General features: G+C 36.5%; 1 protein-coding gene across 2 annotated transcripts in view; it reads right to left on the minus strand.

Annotated features, from left to right (window-relative positions):
* Nucleotides 1-20,650, minus strand: part of LOC137240152 (prolyl endopeptidase) — a 682,234-nt gene that overhangs the window by 589,945 nt on the left and 71,639 nt on the right. For both annotated transcript variants that reach the window (XM_067766092.1, XM_067766093.1), the window contains exon 3: nt 17,716-17,858. In XM_067766092.1, the coding sequence (XP_067622193.1) occupies nt 17,716-17,858 (143 nt within the window). The remainder of the gene's footprint in view (nt 1-17,715; nt 17,859-20,650) is intronic.

Here is a 20,650-nt window from a genome sequence, read left to right on the forward strand (position 1 = left end):
CGATGCTAAGCAGTGACTTGATGCAGATCAATAATTCAATCATTATTCTACACATATGTACGTACACGCAGCGGAGAAGCAACGCACAAACACATGCATATATCTTATCTGAGGTGCTCACAAGAGAGGGCAATAATTTGTGCAAGTATTACTCACGCGCATATGAGAAGCTATAACCGTAGTTGTGGCTGGTGATTTTGTAGCTGATAACTAACTAGTAAGTTTTGGAATGGAAAAGCCTAGAAGTATGCAACGAGGAAACCAGACAGTATAAAAGGCGACAACAGTAGAGGCGCGAGAATCAGTTTGATTTAAGCACGCTATCTGTCGAGCAATAGAAGTGTTATTTTGAAAGTAGTCTAATAAAGACCATTTTGCATTACTAAATAGTAGTGTTATTTCTTCAACAGTTTAGTGATTCGAACCTTAGTAGAAGATTTGAAATAAGCAAATTGCAGTAAATTCGTTACAATTGGTGGCAGAAGGGGAATTGTTGAATAAATTCCAGAGGACAACAAGGACATGGCAAAGTTCAGTGAATTGAAGATCCAGCAACTGAAGAAGGAGTTGGAGAGCCGTGGATTGAATACAACCGGCATTAAACTCGAACTTCAGGAACGACTACGAGAGGCAATGGAAGCATCAGGAATTAACGTGGAAGAGCATGTCTTTCATCTTGATGTCGACGAGACAACAAAAATTGAAGAGAAAAACGAAACATCGCAGACAGTTACGAGCCCAGACTTGAACATGGTATTGGCTGCAATAACTGCTCAAACATCGACAGTGGCATCCCAGGTGGAATCGCAGGAGACACGCATAACGTCCAAGATGGAAGAACAGAAGACATATATGGCATCCAAGATGGTATCACAGGACACACGTATTGCAGAAATGTCATCTGAAATAACAGCGAAGATTGAAGCACAAGAGGCACGAATATCCGAAATGTTAGCGCAAATTTCAGCACAGATATCATCGCAGATCTCAGCTCAACTGGAAGAGCAAGAAGGACGTATTTCCTCGAAGTTGGAGGCGCAAGATACAAAAATTTTACAGTTTGAGGAAAAAATCGAGGCCGAGGTGGATGCTCTGAGAGGACGTATCGAGCAGTTGCAACTAAATCGCCCAGCAGTTTCAACGAGTAATCCAAAGGTGAAAACACCATCCATTGACGGTTCTGTTCCTTTCCAGGTCTTTAAGCTACAATATGAAAAGACCGCAGCAGTGAACAACTGGAATGCTGAAGATAAAGTTGCTGCACTGTTCATGGCATTGAAAAGGCCTGCAGCTGAGATTTTACAAACCATTCCAGAGGGCGAACGGAACTGTTATGAAGCATTGATGGGTGCTCTAGAGAGACGATACGGAACTCAGCATAGGATACAGATATACCAAATCGAGTTACTGAACCGCTTCCAGAGGCCTGGTGAAACATTGCGAGAGTTTGCGTCGGATGTTGAAAGGCTGGCACATTTAGCGAATGCGGACGCACCCGTGGAATACACTGGAAGGGTAAAGATTCAGAGCTTTATAAATGGCATACGGGACGTCGAAACAAAGCGAGCTACATACGCAAACCCAAAGCCAACATTCGCAGAAACGGTAGCACATGCTCTAATTCAGGAAACAGCGTCGCTTCTGTGTAAGCCAGTTTTCAAAGCACGCCGTGTGGAAGTAGAAAGGCCAGAGTGGGTAGACGAAATATTCGAGGCGCTAAAAGGACCGCAAAAGCGGAGTGAAAAAGTTATCAAATGCTTCAAATGCGGGAAGCCCGGTCACATTTCACGTCATTGCGATCTTGGTCCTAATAGTTGCAAAAATGTGGGTGGCCGTAAACGCAAAACTGGAGGAGATGAACAAGAGCGTGTCAGATGTAAAGAACGAAAACTTGCCCCAGCCATTGAATGTCCTGTGATATCTGTGTCGCAAATTGGAAGAAAATCGAGCAGTCTTGCCGTCGAAGGAAAGTTGGATGGCAACGAGCGTGTACTGACTGTAGATACGGGCGCATCTGACTAGGTCAACAGGAGAGTAAAACCGTTACCTGGAGCAAGGTTGCGTACGGTCACTGGCGAGTATAACCAAGTCCAAGGAGAAGTGGTATGTGAGGTATTAATTGGAAAGGTCATGGTTCTACACAAATTCATTATGGCGGAGATTGTTGATGAAGTCATATTGGGAGTGGACTGCTTAGTTGACCATGACATTAGGATCGATATGCGGAGAAAGGTCATGCGCTATAAGAACCAGGATATACCGATTAACTTTAGTTTGGAAAAAGGGTTCAGCAGTAATCGGGTACTGGTGGAGAAGACTCGACAAAGACCACGAAGTTCAAAGATAAAGGTTGATGGATCAAATGGGCCAAATAAAGCGAAATCAAAAGTACCTGCGAGAGAAACACTGGCATTGACAAACCCTAATGGACGCACAAAAACGAAGGAACGAATTTCCCAGGAAGAATGCGAGGATAGTTTCAAGTCGGGTGCACTACTGTTGTGAAACGTGGGAACGATACTAATTATGCGAAGCCAATCCGTCAAGCGCAAGCTCTACGAAGTAGTTCATTGGCCAAACAACAGAGTGTGAGGGAACGGCCCAGGGTAATGAGTAGTAAGATGAAACACAGGGACGACAAGAACAATAATAACCCTCACCGGCGGGAAGGTGTTCCATCCAAATGTTGGTGCAGTTGGGAAGGCCCGTACAAAGTTGTGAAGGAGATCAGTAATTCCATCTACCGCATACAAACCACTGGGAAACCACGAAATAGAAGGGTGGTTCATTTGAGGATGCTAGCAGCATTTAGATCGACAGATTTGTCTGATCGGGACGAACAAATAGATGCATATATCTTATCTGAGGTGCTCACAAGAGAGGGCAATAATTTGTGCAAGTATTGCTCACGCGCATATGAGAAGCTATAAACGTAGTTGCGGCTGGTGATTTTGTAGCTGATAACTAACTAATAAGTTCTGGAATGGAAAAGCCTAGAAGTATGCAGCGAGGAAACCAGACAGTATAAAAGGCGACAATAGTAGAGGCGCGAGAATCAGTTTTGATTAAGCACGCTATCTGTAGAGCAAAAGAACCGTTATTTTGAAAGTAGTCCAATAAAGACCATTTTGCATTACTGAATAGTGGTGTTATTTATTCAAAAATTTTGTGATTCGAACCTTAGTAGAAGATTTGAAATAAGCGGAACTGCAGTAAATTCGTTACAATATTTGTTGATAGAAACGTGTAGAAAATATGCCAATCACTCTCATCGTTGGACCCAACCGCTGCATAATTCTTAATACTGCCCGATATTTTGAGAAGGTTCTTTTAAGCTCCCTTTCTCGCTGTTTCCGTTCTAACGTTAGTTCTTTGCTCAGGCTGGTTGACCGCTCCTTTACTGAACGCACTGAATGCACACTATCATCGCTATCCCTGTTCGAATTATCGCTTATAGCGATTTTCTCTCATCCCTATTTTCTTGTAATATTTTTGAGTTCATCTTGGTCGTACGACATCCTGACCGACAAGGCGGGCTCAGCGGTCTAATGTTAAAAATAAAAAACCGTCCGCCACAACAGTGCCCCTTTCTGTAGAAGACTGTCATTACGTCCCGAGGCAGCCCGGTATCGGGAAGGCTACGTTCAAATATGGCCGAATATACCCCCTGGCTGCAAATCTGCCAATAAGCACGGTCCGCATAATACCCTGGATTAGGAGGTTGGCAGTTCTTGGTCACATATCTCCTGCCGCCCTCCTACGAAGCGAACTGGTGTAGATGTAGGCCCTAAACCTCTCAGCCCCATAGTCGATCGGCTAAGCACTCACACCAGCGACAAGATGGATGCTATCGTGAGTTGTTCTCCGTTTGATTTCTAAGCAAACATTGTAAATAGGGCATAATTTACTGATATTAGAAAAAAATTGCAAAGTTTACAAACGGAGATGGTTTTTAGGACATGTTTCTGAATTTCACTTGTTCATCAGCTAGCTTCTTGGGAGCTGAGTATTGAACTCGAATCTCCAACATTCATACCAGTGTAAAGGCAGATGCCTTTAACCACTCAGCCATATAAATGAACCGCTGCTTTGCAATTGGTCTCTAAGTATTGCCTTTTTGTTGCTATTCCTATTATTCACTATTTAGGTACATACTAATTCTATATGCTATTTAGTCCTAATGGTGTGGAATGTTTTAGGCGCGCTTAAAAGCTTAGTAACAATGGACTTTTTACAGCATTCCTTTTTTTATTAGCAGTGCTTCCGCTGTTAACTATTATATCAATGTTATCAACTGTATTTTATTAGCGATACTTGCTCAGCGGGGAATTCATATGGCTGGGTGGTTAAAGGCATCTGCCTTTACACTGGTATGAATGTTGGAGTTTCGAGTTCAATACTCAGCTCCCGAGAAGCTAGCTGATGAAGAAGTGAAATTCAGAAACATGTCCTAGTAACCATCGCCCTTTGTAAACTTTGCAATTTCTCTCTAATATAAATAACAAAACAATTGTATAAAGCAACTAGAAGACCTGGCAGACGTTGTCCTGCCCTAAATTTGGCCTATCTGCAAACATTTTAATATGCTTTTTTCTGACTCTGCCCTCCTCTCTTTACTTTTTCCTAATCCTTTTACTCACTCCTCCCTCCGTCTTTTTCGCTCCATCTATCTCCTTCTCTCTTTTCTCTTCTCTCAATTCCTTCTCATTCTTATGCATCCCTTATTGCCTGTCCCAGAGGGTGGTATGTATTTTATTTCAGTCCCAGTCCCACTCCGAGTCTCACTCCCATTCCTAGTCCTAATTCCAGTCCCAGTCCGTCTCTGGATAATATATTACTCTGTACTAAAGCATTCATCAACAGCTTGCATTTTATATCCATATGGCAATCTGTCGAGCCGTACTCGAGTTATGGAGTGACAATCAAAATGTACACTTATTTTTTTTTTTTTTTTAATTTTGAATTTTTTCTAAAAAAAATTATAACTCAAGAATGGCTAAACCGATTTGGGATTTCAAAATCAACTAACCATCATCTCTCCTTCCTGTATCTTTCCTAAAAATTTCATGGCAATATGTCGAGCCGTTCTCGAGTTATGGAGTGACAATCAAAATGTACACTTCTTTTTATTATTTTTTTTTTCAAATTTTGATTTTTTCTAAAAAAAATCATAACTCAAGAATGGCTAAATAGATTTGGGATTTCAAAATCAACTAACCATCATCTCTCCTTCCTGTATCTTTCCTAAAAATTTCATGGCAATCTTTCTATCCGTTCTCGAGTTATGGAGTGATAATAAAATGTACACTTCTTTATATATATATAGATATGAACAAGTCTTGCTAATTAGATACAGCATAATTTAATTTAAAAAGGTTTCTCTACTATAAATAAATTTATTTATAGCGGCCGCTACATAGCGGTAGAGTACATTTTCAAAAATGTTGCAATGTAAAAGTAATTATGTGGAAACTAAAAAGACGGTAAAGTTCGCCGTAACGTAATGAAGCGGCAGGGCATAAAATGACGGTAGAAACTCGTTGATCACCGTTTTTTCCCACCTCTATTGTCAAAGTGGGAAAATTTTGTCAAATAATTGAAATTGTTTATAAAATAAAAAACATTTTGAATTAAATTTTTTTTCTTGTACGTTATTTAAAAACTATAATAGGAAAACTAAAAAAACACACAAAAATGCAAAATTTAATTTTTTGAATCATCTGCCTTAACTGTTCGTAGTTTCCAACAAAGCGGTGCCGCTGAAAACTGTGAGTATACCGGCCGCTCTTTAGCGATAGTAACATAGCGGCACCGCTTTTGGAGGAAACCAAGCCTTTGAGCAGCAATCTACTTTTTTCGAATCGATTAATCGAATAAATCAATTTTTTGGAGAATGGAATCGAAAAAAAAAACGATTTTCTAAAAAACTGAATCGAATCCAGCTCTAGTACTCAGGCTTCTGTGAGCAAGTGGAAAAGTCGCGGGGAGCATTTTACTTATATCTATGTACAAGTTTCGCACAAATTGCAAACTAAAAAACACAATTTTTTTTTCGACCTAACGTTTCGATAGACTTCCTTGCATCTTCAGAGGTGATCTAATTTATTAACAACAACAATAAAATTACACTAATTTATAGCATAAACTAAATTTACTTTATAGATATATAAAGAAAAACAATAACATTGATTTACATACGTACAAACATAAACCACACTTACGTAATATATTTATTATTTAACTATTAAAACTAAAAACATTAGTACCATTTAACACTGTAAACATAAAACATAAAAGGTAAACAGCTGCTGTGTTTTGTGTGTCTTCTTTCTTGTTTACCGTATTTTCCCTTTTCTCCAATATTCTCAAGCTTTCCAATGTATACCTGGCTCTCACTTGTTTGTTCCTGTCTATTATTTTTGTATTTGCCAGATCAGATGAGTGCCCACTTGTTGTGATATGCTGCGATAACGCGGTGGTGGTTTTTTTATTTTGTATATCAGCTTCGTGTTCTTTCAGTCGGACTCCCAGTGCGCGTTTGGTAGTCCATATATATATCCAGTTGCATCTTTCATTTTCTTTTCCTTTACACGTTATTTCATATACCACATTGTTTGGTTCTAATTTTTCGGTGGGGCTTTTTGTTTTAGTAAATATATTTGATAGTGTGCAGTTTGATTTATATGATTAAGATATGTTTTGTTTGTCGTGGAAAATAGTTTTGCTGAGGTTTTGGGTAAGCTTAGGTACATAGGTTACACTGAAGTATTGTTTCCCTTATGTGCCGTTGCGTTTTTTTGTACGTTATATATATCTCTTATTATTTGTTCTGTTAGATTTTTAATTAGGGTGTGTGGGTAGCTGTTGCTTTTAAGTACTTTATTAATTTTTTGCAAGTTTGTGTACCGCTATTGCTTGACACTCATAGTTAGTACTTTGTTTATCAAATTTTTGCCGTGTTTATTTTGTATTTCATTGGCTGGGACGAATGAAAATTTAAAGATGGCAACATACCATATCTGGACGTAAGAATATATAAAAATATGAATAATGGAAGTTTTTCAATTGAGGGGTACGCAAAACCCTTATCCTCCGGCAGGTTGATAATTTATTGATTTTTGTGCATTGCATGATGAATAATACACAGGGAGAGGCGTGGATTATGGAGCTGTATTATGAAGACTACGACAGAGTCGTAATTGAAAGTGAAAAAAGAAAAACTGGCACCGTTACCGGGTTTTAAAGCCCTGGTTTGTGGGACAGAATTAATGTTTAACTACAATTCCTCAGGCCCTGATGATGTTCCCTTCGCGGAACTAGTAGGAGCATTATATGGACATGTCTCAATGGTACTGTTTGGAATTAAAATGTACCAAAAGTAAATCGCACTCGTGCCCATAAAATTCGAGTAAAGCCACCAGGCCAAAAAGTAAAGGGCCGAAAAACACTTAAGCCGAGAAAGTTAGACCGTCCCCAGCAGGTTTCGTAAAATCAACTATATTTCATAAAAGTAATAGTTTTATCCTCGAAGAAAAAATTAACATAGATGTCTAAAAAGAACAAATCACGCAAAATATGGAAGGTGTCGGTGGAGAACATTGTAATGAATTATCCCTAAGGAGATTCTGGACGAAACATATTCAATATGTGAGTTTATCCACTTCTTGTCGAAGTGGACGAACACGAAATGCCACTGACCGCATTAATAGAAATATCCTCACGATAGATTAAAAGCGTTCCAGAAACTTCCGTGGAATTGGAGGATAGTGTAAACATGAAAACTATAATATTGTTGGTCCACCGTCACGTCAAACAATTAGATGGTTCCTGGCTAGAATAAAACCTGCTTCTTACCACAAAAATCCTTCCCCCTATAAAACTGGCCTCGGAGCGACTGGGGACGAGTCATATTCTCTGATTAGCGCAAAATAAATATTTTCAATTAAGTTTTGTAATGCGTGGTTAGCCCCAAGAATACAAAAATATGGATTCACAGCTTAGTTCATATTACCGTGCTCGATTAGCCCCTCAATTCTTGGTGAGATGCCGTCTTGAATGCTGTCAATGTAGGCGGCGGAGTTAGCTTAACTCCTCATTTACAATCTAAGCAACTCTCACGGTGTTTAATGTGTACCACACCATTATATACGGAGAATCCTCTACCGTTGCCTCAACGCATTTTTGACTCAATCATCATGAATTTTGGGACTTACTACACATCGCGAACCTTAACTGAATAAAATTTATTTTGCACTCATAATAGAATATGAATCATAGCCAATCGTTCCCTGTCCAGTTTATGTTTTCGTAATACCAGTTAGCGTGGTGTCGCTTCTATGTGGTGGAAAGCGGGGCTTTTTCTTAGCCATGGAAATAATTATTGTTGGGCCTTGAAACGCGTGAAACTTTTTTATTTATAAACAAAATTACTTCCAATTATTTCCTATATACTATTCTACATATTTACGTTAATACTTACGAGCTAGGTAAAAAGTATGGTATGTACATAAGTATATTGTGTAGCGAATGTATGTACATACATACTTACATATGAATGTCGTCATTCATTCAACAACGGGGTTCAATGCTTCGTATGCATAAAAAGTGCATTCAAACGAAATATGATTTTTCTGTTAGTTGACTGACTTCTGAATTGTGCTAAACGAGTTTGTTCACATGTTTGTAAGTATATAAGAAAGAGTAAATCATTAAGACATACAACATCACCCGTTTTTAAAAGGATGACCACATTTTAGTCATTCACTTTATTTCGAGTGTTTTTGCACATTCAATTATTTTGTGGTCGCAATTTATGACATAATGTTAATTTGATGCCAAAAGTAATAAAGTTATTTGTTTATGTAGTTTTTTGTGTTCTTTTGTCTTTATTTGTTTACATTTGTGCTTACATGTGTACATATTATGTTGACATTTGTTTGTACATATTTACGTGTATGCATGTTGAGTTGCTTGTACTTATTGGGAATTATTAGTAAAGTGGAATGCTTACAATTGTAATTATATTGTTTTTTTTTTTTTGTTAAAGTTTATTTAAATTTATAATATTTTAAGCCTATTTTTATGAATTTTTATTTTCTTATTTTCATTTATATTTTCTATATTATACGGAATTAAGGTGAAATTATTTTTCCTATCAATATTTTCTACTCTAAAGGGATTAGATGTAAAAATATTTTTCCTAGTGATATTTTCTATTCTGCAGGGATTAAATGTAAAAATATTTTTCCTATTGATATTTTCTATTCTACATGGATTAAATGTAAAAATATTTTTCCTATTGATATTTTCTATTCTACAGGGATTAAATGTAAAAATATTTTTCCTATTGATATTTTCTATTCTACATGCCTGCTATCTAACTTATGACCTGTTTCATTTCTAACTAATAAAAAAAATAAATAAATGTAAGGCGCGATAACCTCCGAAGAGATCTAAGGCCGAGCTTCTCTTCCAATTTGCGTCGTGCTCCTCTTGATTTTTCCCTACAAATTGGCCGGACGGGACCTACATGTTTTATGCCGACTCCGAACGGCATCTGCAAGGCAGATGAGTTTTCACTGAGAGCTTTTCATGGCAGAAATACAATCGGAGCGCTTGCCAGACACTGCCGAGGGGCGACCCCGCTTAGAAAAATTTTCTTCTAATTGAAAAATCTTATTTCTAAAATTTTGATGTTGCTTCGCCCGGGAGTTGAACCCAGGGCATACGGTGTGATAGGCGGAGCACGCTACCATCACACCACGGTGGCCGCCTAACTAATACCAAATCTAAATATAGGTAACTTATTTCCTTACTTTGACTATCTCTATCAAACAAAGCTTTTGCATTGTTATTTTATTTCGTTTGAGCAAGACTGAAATTTAAACATATAGAGAAAGATGATTGTAACTAATAATGTTGAAATCGGCGCTATTCTAAAAGGTGAGGGTTTCCGAGCATATTACATATAAAAAAATTTAGTAGCTACAGTTGTTACACGGGCAAGGTAGTTGTGTGATAGAAGTGGTTAAACCAATGGATAGAAGGTACAGTGGATGCAAATTTTTATTTTCAAATATACTTTTTATATCATTTTTCATATTATCCAGCACTATTTTGTCTGATCTTGTGTGACATGCGATTTCTGGGCGGCCACCAAAACAGATTCGTCATGATATTTATGAAGAATTACTTTAATTTTATCGCGATTTGTCACATTTATAACCTCTGGGGTTAATGCAATTACATATTAGATCTTTGAGAACTTGGGTACCTATTTCCTTTTCAAATTTGCCTACTCGACTATTTATTATTATTGACCAAATTGTCTCCTAAGGGACAAGTGTCCAGCCTGGTGAAATATTGTCTTAAGTCAATCTTATCCTCAATAATCCGGTTGCTTGTATTTATTATGCTACGAATTTTCTATCCTTTCAGGGAATTGAAGACGAACGCGACATGTATTTTGCAAATTTATTTATTTATTAACCCTCCGATTAGCGGTGAATAAATTCAACACATCTTACACATCTTAGCGTTGTCGTCTGGCCAGACGAAGTTTTACATTTTGAACTTTATCCACAAATATTTGATTTTTTATTTATATTTTGAAGAAAACCCGTCGCACACTGTGATGTTTGAATTTTTATTGATAAATTTTGAAATGAATTCGATCTATGAGGTTTAATAGGCTTAAAAATATGTTCGTCTAGCCAGACGACAACGCTAAAAAGTGACATAATCAAATTTGGTACAAAAAAAGATAAAACAAAATCCACAAATATTTGAATTTTTTCCAAAATTTTGAAGATTGATAAATTTTGAAATGGCGGCCTCTAGACTTAAAAAGTCACTAAAGCTTTTCATTATCGGGTGGGTAGCAGTAAAGTTATTCACGAAAATAAAGCCTTCTCGTCTGACGTGACGCCACAATCTATCGGAGAGTTAAGCGCTTCCTATACATATTCAGCCCAATTCTAAACAAAAATTCCGTGCGAGTTTTTTCCCTTCTCACATTCCTCGTATTCTAAATAAAAAATCCTTGTGAGTTTTTTCACTTCTCCCTTTCCTCCTATTCTGAACAATGTTCGAAAAAGCGGAAACCGGTTATGGGATAAAAGTAGATATTATGAATGTGAGTGAGAGTCACTATAAAATTGTACAATGACGTTCCCAATTACGACTTCATATGCTACTTCTCCTATACTCCTCTCCAGTGGCTGTACGCAATATTGCTCCAAGCAACGGTCTTATCTTCTTGTTGTTAAATCTGATCGAATGATGGAATAAGATGCACCCGTATCTACGGTCAGTAAACGTTCCTTTCCATTCACTTGTCCTCCGACAGTAAGATTGCTTGATCTTCTTCCAATTTGCGAGATAGAGATTATGGGGCATGCAATTGCGGGAGCCAGCTGTCGCTACTTGTGGCTGACTCGCTTTAGTTTAACGATTGAGTGGACTTGGAGATTTGCTCATCTCCTTCAGCTCTGCGTTTACGGCCACCCACATTGTTGGAACTATTTGGGTTGGTACTGCAATAACGTGCAATGTGCTCTGGCTTACCATACTTAAAGCATTTGACGGCACCATCGTTTTTCTGCTGCGTTCCTTTTAATGCTTCCAAAATAATGTCTACCCAGTCTGGCCTTTCCACTTCCATGCGATGAGCATTGTATGCTGGTTTACTCAAAAGTGAGGCAGTTTCCCGAGTCAGTGCATGGGATACTGTTTCAGAAAATGTTTGCTTTGGGTTTGCGTATGTAGCTCGTTCCTTTCGACATCCCGTATGCCATTTATAAAACTCTGAATCTTTACCCTTTCAGTGTATTCCACGAGTGCGTCCGCATTTCCAAGATGAGCCAATATTTCAATGTCTGAAGCAAACTCCTGCAAAGTCTCGTGAGATTCTTGGTTACGGTTTTGCAATTCTATTTGGTAGATTTATTTCCTGTGTTCGCTTCCGCAACGTCGTTCTACAGTAGCCATCAATGTTTGGTAGTTGTTTCGTTCTCCCTCTGGAATGGTATGTAATGTCTTCTATTCATCCAGTTGTGTTTCCATCTTGGATGTTATATGTGTCTCCTGTACTGCGAGCTGTGCTGACATATTTGAGGATATTTGTGACGACATTTCTGTTATGCGTGTTCCTGGGTTTCCATTTTTGTCGAAATCTGTGATAACAAAGCTAATATCGCATTAGTCTCGCCGCTGGCGACTGGACTCTGACTTCCGTTCTTCTCTTCCAATTTTGTTAATGTCTCGTCCCCATCAGGATGAAAGACATACTCGTCCACACTAATTCCTTCCGACTCCATAACCTCTTGTAGCCGTGCTGATTAGTTATTCCTCAGCTTGCGCTAATTTTATAGTCTCTGTGGCCTTGTCAGCATATTTCTTCAAAGGTCCGGACGTTTCACCTTCTAGAATCTCCTGCTTGGTTACCAACGATATACATGTATATCTGTAGTTTATGCGTTTGTCCTAGTCATATGTGTGTGTATGTGTGAGCAACTACTTCGGCTGATGACCACGTGTGTGTATGTGAGAGATATCTTTGTTGCCTTGTACATAAGGGTTGCTAGCTTTAATGTCTACATGTGTATACGAGTGGCTGGTTCATGTTTTTATTGTTGCGTGATTATTTACTAACAGCCCACAGTGTTTCGTGTAGAACAAGCTAGCTGGACAAAAACAAAGTTCTTATTCCAAGAAAAGTGTAATAAGAAATGAAAGAAAACAAACAAAATAACGAAATTTTTGCTTTTTTTTATATTTTTGCTCATATATATTGAGTAATTGAAGTAAGAAGTCAGGAGTGGCAGTAAAATGCATTGATTAATTTGCAAAATTCTTGTTGAATATTAAGCTTCATATTTCTTTTAAGTGAACACTTTTATATAATTTTTTTGACGGATTCTAAGCTCGAAGGTAAACAAAATTTTTTAATAGTAACTCTTTCGCAATTAGAGTATTTTCAATATATCCAACATTCCGTTATTAAGAAGAAAAGGTATTTTTTCTCTATATTTTTAATTTTAGGGACAAAAAAGTCACATACATCCGCGGACATCCGGGCTAAATTTTACATATGTTATAGTCGCAAGTATTCTCTAATAGTCGAAAGAAAAAACCATTGCGAATTCTTTGCACATCTATTTAAAATTTTTTTTTTGTAGATTTAGTTATCTCTACATATAAAATAGGATGTATGTACGTACCAGCTCCGACGAGATATCTGAACATTTAAAGCTGATCTACAAACGGCAAAACCACTTCCCAGGTACAGAGAACAAACACGTAGCCATAAAACACACAAAAATAAACGCGCAAGGTCAACAAGAGCACACCAAAAGCAAAAAGGCGAAGATCACTGACTTCAACCTGCCACAATCTACCGCACCAGTCACCTGGGCATAAAAGCAGGTACATACAAAGCAATCCTAATGCAGGTATAACCACACAGGAACGCCACACAAAACAACCCCATTTGGTAGCATCTACACCAATACCTGAATGTAATATAAATACTGCACAACTGATAACAAATCAGAACGATCAACGACAATTAAGATGACAGCACAACAATCATCAACTATTCACCCTGTCGGAAAATCAACAACACAAAGCAGTTTAGTTATAACCGTACCAAGAACGGAGTTTTTTGACATTTGGGTTCAACATTCGAAGGAAACCGGATATAAAGAATATTGAAATTGAGTTTTGTTTTACGTAATTACGATTTAAGCGAAGCAGCCGAGTATTCGATAAAAAGTTTAAGCTTGCAAATATCGGCATATTCGTTGAAGCTGGATCAAAAGTGGAACACTTATGGAAGACATAAGGAGCGATTTTTGAATAAAAACTCGGAGTGGCTTTCGGGTCCAGACTTCACATTTACAATAACGGTGAATTCAAAGTTGCCATCAGACCAACCAACCACTTCTTCAGGTAACCCCGGCCCCGGAAGACGAGAGGACTTTGTTAGCTGCAGTGAAAAAACCAAACGGCGTCGAGTGGATGACCTCTTGCAATCTAGAAGTCCTGGGGAGTTACCTTATGTGGCAGAAGTATCAACGCGTATGTCCGGCAACAGAAATGTTGCTAACATTATAAAAAAATCACAGGAAACCACTCAAATATCCGGCAGAAAGATGACATGTGAGCCAGATGCAAGATGCTTGAGCAATGTAGAAGCTTTAGCATACTACATAGATAGCAAGTCGACGACTCATGGGTACAAAATGACTCGGAAGTGGAGCATCAAGGCAGGCCATAAGGTTTATCCATCATTTTATAGTCTAAGAAAAGCTAAGGCAGAATGCTATCCAAATGAAATTGATGTGGGTGAAATACGTGCGGAAATTAAAGTGCAGTCCGTTTTAGATAAAACTGTTGAGCGTTTAGTTTTAGCAAATCAAGAAGTTTTTGTTAGTTTATTACCTACAAACTTGACGTATACTTTAATCAGCAAGTGGAGTTGCGATAGAAGCTCTGGCCATAGCTCATATAAGCAAAAGTTTACATGCAGTTCTGACACTGATGAGTTTTTGTTTATATTTTCTTTCGATCCTCTTAAATTACAGGATGAAAAAGGTAACATTGTTTGGCAGAATCCTCGACCTTCTTCTACCATGTATTGTCGTCCAATTAAATTTATTTTTTCTAAAGAAACAAAAGATTTTATTGTTTTTGAAACGAACAAAGTTTTAGAGGAGATAAATGCGTTGTTGCCAACAAAGTACATGCTCGAAGAATACGAAGTTTCCTTAAATCACAATATGCTTCTAACAATGATTGACGGAAAAGTTTGCAATGCTTTGACTGAAACTTCTTCCGCACAAAAGTGTTATATTTACGGTGCCACTCCAAATAGAATAATGAGTTGCGGGACTTTACGCCCAACCGATATAATCTTGGTTTTGGTTTGTCTGCTCTCCATGCTTGCTTCACATAAGTTATCGCCTCGAAGTAAAAAAATGGCAGCTTAGGAATGAGGCAGATAAAGAGAGTGTTAAGCTACGTTCCAACGAGATCCAGAATAAAATTAAAAGTGTACTTGGATTGATAGTAGATAAACCAAAACCAGGTTTCAGCAACACTCTTCGTAGGTTTTTCGAAAATTCTGAGGCTAGTGCTGAGATTACGGGATTGGATGTAACGCTCATCAAAAGATTCGACACTCTCCTTCGCGCATTAGCATCTGGGTACAATATAAATATCCAGATTTGAAAAATTTGCGGTCGAGACTAAAAAACTATACATAGATCTCCATCCATGGTTTAATATGCCTGTTACAGTTCATAAAATCTTAGTGCATAGTACTGATATTATAAAATCAGCAATTTTACCTATTGGTCAACTTTCTCAGGAAGCACAGGAAGCCCGTAACAAAGATTTGAAACGATTCAGGGATGATAACACACAAAAGCAGTCGCGTGAAGCCACGAATAGAGATCTTATGAATATGTTGCTTATAACATCGGATCCTTTAGTTAACAGTTTTGGGGAGATACCTAAGAAAAAATTTAAAAGTCTGACTTCAGAAGTCTTAAATTTACTGTCCCCCGATAGTGTTGAGGAGTCAATAAATACCCCAGTTGTTTCGAGCTTTCACAGTAGTGTTGCTGATGCTCATGACTATTCCACAAGTGACTCATCGAATGAAAGTGATGTTAGCGAATAATAACGGAATTATAAAAGATAACCTACCCTAAAACTTTTTGTTGGATCAGGTTTTATTTAATTTAAATCTATTGCCTTTTCTACTTTGTATGATACTTTACTTTTAAGTTTTTATAATAAGTAATTTTCACATAATTAATTTAATTATTTACATTGTTATTATTATTATTGTAATTCACTTTTACATTCTTGACTGGTACTATAAAATAATTTTGTAAAAATTGTAGTGCCGGGATAAATACTCAAATATTTAGAATTTCCAATATACCCTCGAACTCTGGAGTTAGGCGCCAAAAACCCCAAAAATTTTTTGTAATCAATAAAATATTTAAAAAAAAAAATGTTTAAGTTAAACGGTTTTATTGAAAACAATACTTACATGAGGTAGGTCCTTGGTACTTGTCATCACACTCCTCATCAATCTAGGGCGTTGATCAGACAATTAAATAAAAGCGTTGGACGCGTGAAATTTTTAAAAATGTGAGGCGTAGCATAACCTTATTAAAGTTCAGTTGGTCTTATATATGACTATCAATATTAAGTTTCCGTTGGTCTTATATATGACTATCAATAGAAATTTGACGCGTCCAACCCTTTTATTTAATTGTCTTATCAACGCCCTAGATTTATGAGGAGTGTGATGACTAGTACCTAGGACCTACCTAATTATTTTCTAGCTTTTAGTGTTTGTATTACTTCATGTAAGTATTGTTTTCAATAAAACCGTTTAACCTAAAAATTTTTTTTAATTATTTTATTTTCAAGTTTTTAGTCTTTAATTAATTGCCTATTATTTCTCATTCTATTTAGTGACTCATTATTACACGAACTCTTTCCTGACAATTTGTTACAGTCTAAGTGCTCAATACATAATCCTTCCAAAGACTTTACTCGACTCTGCGCCACGTATGTATGTAATATTTGTTCCAAATATGAGCCAAATCGGACATCATAGGTTGTTTTCTATTCATGTATGTATTATGTGTTCCAAATATGAGTCAAATCGGACCACAAATACGATTTTTTTGAACACCTCGATCCTTGCGCCACCTAGCGGCGATTTTTTATAGATCGCTTTCTATTCATGTATATATTATGTGTTCCAAATATGAGCCCAATCGGACGACAAATACGATTTTTTTGAATATCTCGATCCTTCTGCCACCTAGCGGCGATTTTTTTTTTTCATAGCTCGCTTTCTATTGATGTATGTATTATGTGTTCCAAATATGAGCCAAATTGAACCAAAAATACGATTTTTTGAAATATTTCGATCCATGCGCCACCTATCGGAGTTTTTGTTCATATTATTGCATTGTCATCGGGTTCTGAACCATATTCCAAGTTTCAAGCTTGTAGCTTATCGGGAAGTTACTTAAATTTTAATTACAAAACTCTTTCACAACGGCCGTGCAGCCGTGCAGCCGGCATGTCAACTCAAGCTAAATAAAACCGTTTACAAAAAGGACATCTTTGCACTTTCAACAATGTATAATTTGTAAATTTATATGTAGAAAAGCCAGAGAAACCTTACAAAATATATTGAAAACCGAACGTAGTGCATCACATGTTTATTTTGTATAACGGTTTTCTTGGCTATTTTGGTTACGTGTATACACAAAGGATTATTGAAGAGGATCCACGGTCAATGCTGCTTCCAACAAGATACGAATTTCAAAGATTATTTAAAGTTTTATTATTGTATTCCAAGATTTCGTATGAAGACACTAAAATTTTGCTTTTTTATAATCTTTTGAAATCGTTCATTACAGACCCAATATTTTTCGCCTAAAAGTAGTCAAACATTGAATTCGGCTGAGAAATTCCTTTTTGATCACTTCTAAGCAAAGAATATTGATTCTGAAACGAACTGAGGTAAGCTTTTTGCTACTTTCTTTTCGTCTTCATATGAAATCGTAGAGTACAATAATAAAACCTTACAAGCTTACATGTATTTTAAATTTTGAGAACACGGCGAAAACAAACGAACAAAACAGACGTACTTCTATGGTTTATAAGCGTAATACTCACATGCGCCAGGAAGGCTCTTCTGGAAATTCAGCAATCAGGATATCTTCAATTTGAGTTTTACCAACGAAGTGATAATACAGTTTTTGGTTTTCCATTCGTTTTATTACAGACTCGTTCATGACATTGACTTGTCCACAATATTGCTAAAAAAAAGGATATTTGAAATTTTAAATAGCCACATTCGGTCTATGTGAGGCCTTTATTGACCAGTTCAACCATAGCCATAACCAGAGCTGGGTAGTAAAGAGTACATAAGCTACATTCCCAATTACGTTGCAGTAAATAAGTTTATCGTATTCCTCGTTCAAAAGTAATTTCCATGGCTCAATTATATGGTTGGCTCGTCTCATTAGCTGATTTTATTTTTATCATTGCATGGTCGATGGGATTGTCAAAAGGAGATGGCAAACTCAAAATGAAACCAACACATTGACAACATTTTCTTACCACACACAAAAACTGCTATGTTTTATGTTTCCATTTCATTCCATTCGCCTAATACCAATACACAGATTTTGACAATTTGAACAGACATAATTTGTCGCTTTACAGATGAGCCAACCATATAGTTGAACCATGGTAATTTCTTTGTGTTGAGGCCCGAATTTTTCCTCACCGGAAATATTATTCTGCGAAAATTTTAGTTTTACTAGAACTTCGAGTCAATTTTTTTTCCATGCGACCGAAATTTTTGTTTTGTTGCTTTTCCTTATAGCTGTTTTTATGTTTTTGTGTTTTGTTTCACAACTGTGAATTCATTTGAAAGTATATAAGTATATTTTATATAATTTTTGTTTGTTTACTTCTGTTAACTCAAACAAGTTTTATATTTTTACGAATTTCATTTTAAATTAATTAAGAATTAAGGAAAAGCTCTACAACATTTTCATCCCCTTAAAGAGTTTAACTAATGAGGAACTTAGCTAAAATATCCTTCAGAGCTATTGAGTATGGCTAATACCTAACTAACCAGCTTAATTTAATCTGATTTAAGAATGCAATTAATATAAACAGCAAATTCCATTTTTTAAAGCTTCAAATTTTTTCAAATGGGATTAACCCGATCTTATCTCATACATAATTTTTTTTTTATCGTATGAACTATGGACCAATACTTAGTATCGATTGGACTAGATTTCTATAGTGTGCGAATTTTAATTTAAAAAACAAAAAGTCTGTGGTTACGTTGCTAATAAACTTTCTTTTTCTACTTTGTAAAATTTCTCCTCCGCGACTACTTCGAGGAATTGAAATTCGAATTGCAATTTTTTCAATACATGGAATGCTATTCATTTTTTCGAATTCAAAGCTCCGAATTGAAAAGCTTGTGCTGGTTCGTTAATTAATTTCAAGCAAAAATTCAAACTGAAATTCAGATATGAAATTCAGAACTCACAACTCAGAAATAAATCAAACGGCAGACAAATAATTTTATTTTGCCTGATTGCGTTCTGAATTTTGAGTAATAAATGTTTTAGGAGGAAATGGTAATTGATTCATTTTGGTTTGTTGATTTTCCGACAAGGTGGAAAATTTATATATATTGTAACGAACTTCCGTCATACCTTGTCAAATTTCTTTTGAATACAACCCGATTTCGGCGATGTACCATCTTCGGTGTCATTTTTCGTTCTGATCTGTTGTGGTCGTTTGTCTTATATTTATAGTTCGTAGATGCATCAAATAATTATCATAAAAGTTATTGTGATAGGCCTAAAGCTTCAATTCGATCTTAGAATCCTTTATCAATAGGCCGATAAAATCAAAAACAATTGTTAAAAACATATAGCGCATTGAAAAGTCAAAAAGTAATTGACAGTAAATAAAAATCCGACATTATCAGTGATTTTCAACAAATGGCGCAACGCTGGTAAAATATAGGTGGTGTTGTGAGTTGTTTGTAAAATTAAACAAAAGTATAAGTTGAATAGCGCTTATCGTCAGCGCAGACATCAGATTGATTTTTATTCATGAATACTTTCTATTTTATAGTAAAATTACTTACAATACTATTACAGCATGTACATACCTACTTACATACTAGAAATAACTACATTCTATTTCATATGTGCCAAGTCAGCAAATATTTCTTATGACGTCCCATTGACAAACAGACACTGGCGATCGGGCATTCTAACAGGCACGTGTGCTTGTTAGTGTGACTCATTGAACAAGGGTTTACAAACAAATGCAAATGGATATGCTTATTGTTGTCGGCATTCACATGACGTTGAACTCCCGCTGTGTTGGAGTGAACATAATTTATGTGGGTGAACATTGTAATATGAGTGCAATATGACTATATGGTCGGTATTTAAATATGCATAAGAATGCATTCGCATAGGAGGTCATGATGCACATACTGAAATGCATTGGCATAAAAAGGGGTAATGCATAATGCTACAGTGGTAAAGAGGAATAGAGAAGTAGCAATTTATCATTCAAACAAACCACCATTTTGTAGCTAAGTTGTTAGCGTAGCGTGCCTTAATCAAACTGATGATGTAGGCTTATCAATCTTCGAAATCTACGCAGCTATGGCAGGTTTCTGAAAAATTTCTATCTTCTATTCCAAAATAAAAAAGTTATTTTTAAATTATAGAAATATTAAAAACAAACAATAATTATCATAAAAATTATTGGTATAGGCCTTGAGCTCGAACTTGAACCTGGAATTCTTTATTAATAGGCCGATAAAAACAAAATCAAATCTTTATAAGCCAAGAGCACATGTAAAGGTCAAACAGTAATTGACAGTAAACAAAAATCCAACATTATCAAAGATTTGCAACAGATGGCGCAAAGCTGGTAAAATGAAGTTTGTAAAGAGGAACAGAAGTGGAAATTTATTCGTCAAACAAACCACCACTGTGTAGGTAAATGGTTAGCGCAGCGTGCCTAGAGCGCACTGATGATGAAGGCTTATCAACCTTCG

The sequence above is a fragment of the Eurosta solidaginis genome, chromosome 2, assembly GCF_040869045.1.
Source record: "Eurosta solidaginis isolate ZX-2024a chromosome 2, ASM4086904v1, whole genome shotgun sequence".
In the NCBI taxonomy this organism is placed as follows: Eukaryota; Metazoa; Arthropoda; class Insecta; order Diptera; family Tephritidae; genus Eurosta; species Eurosta solidaginis.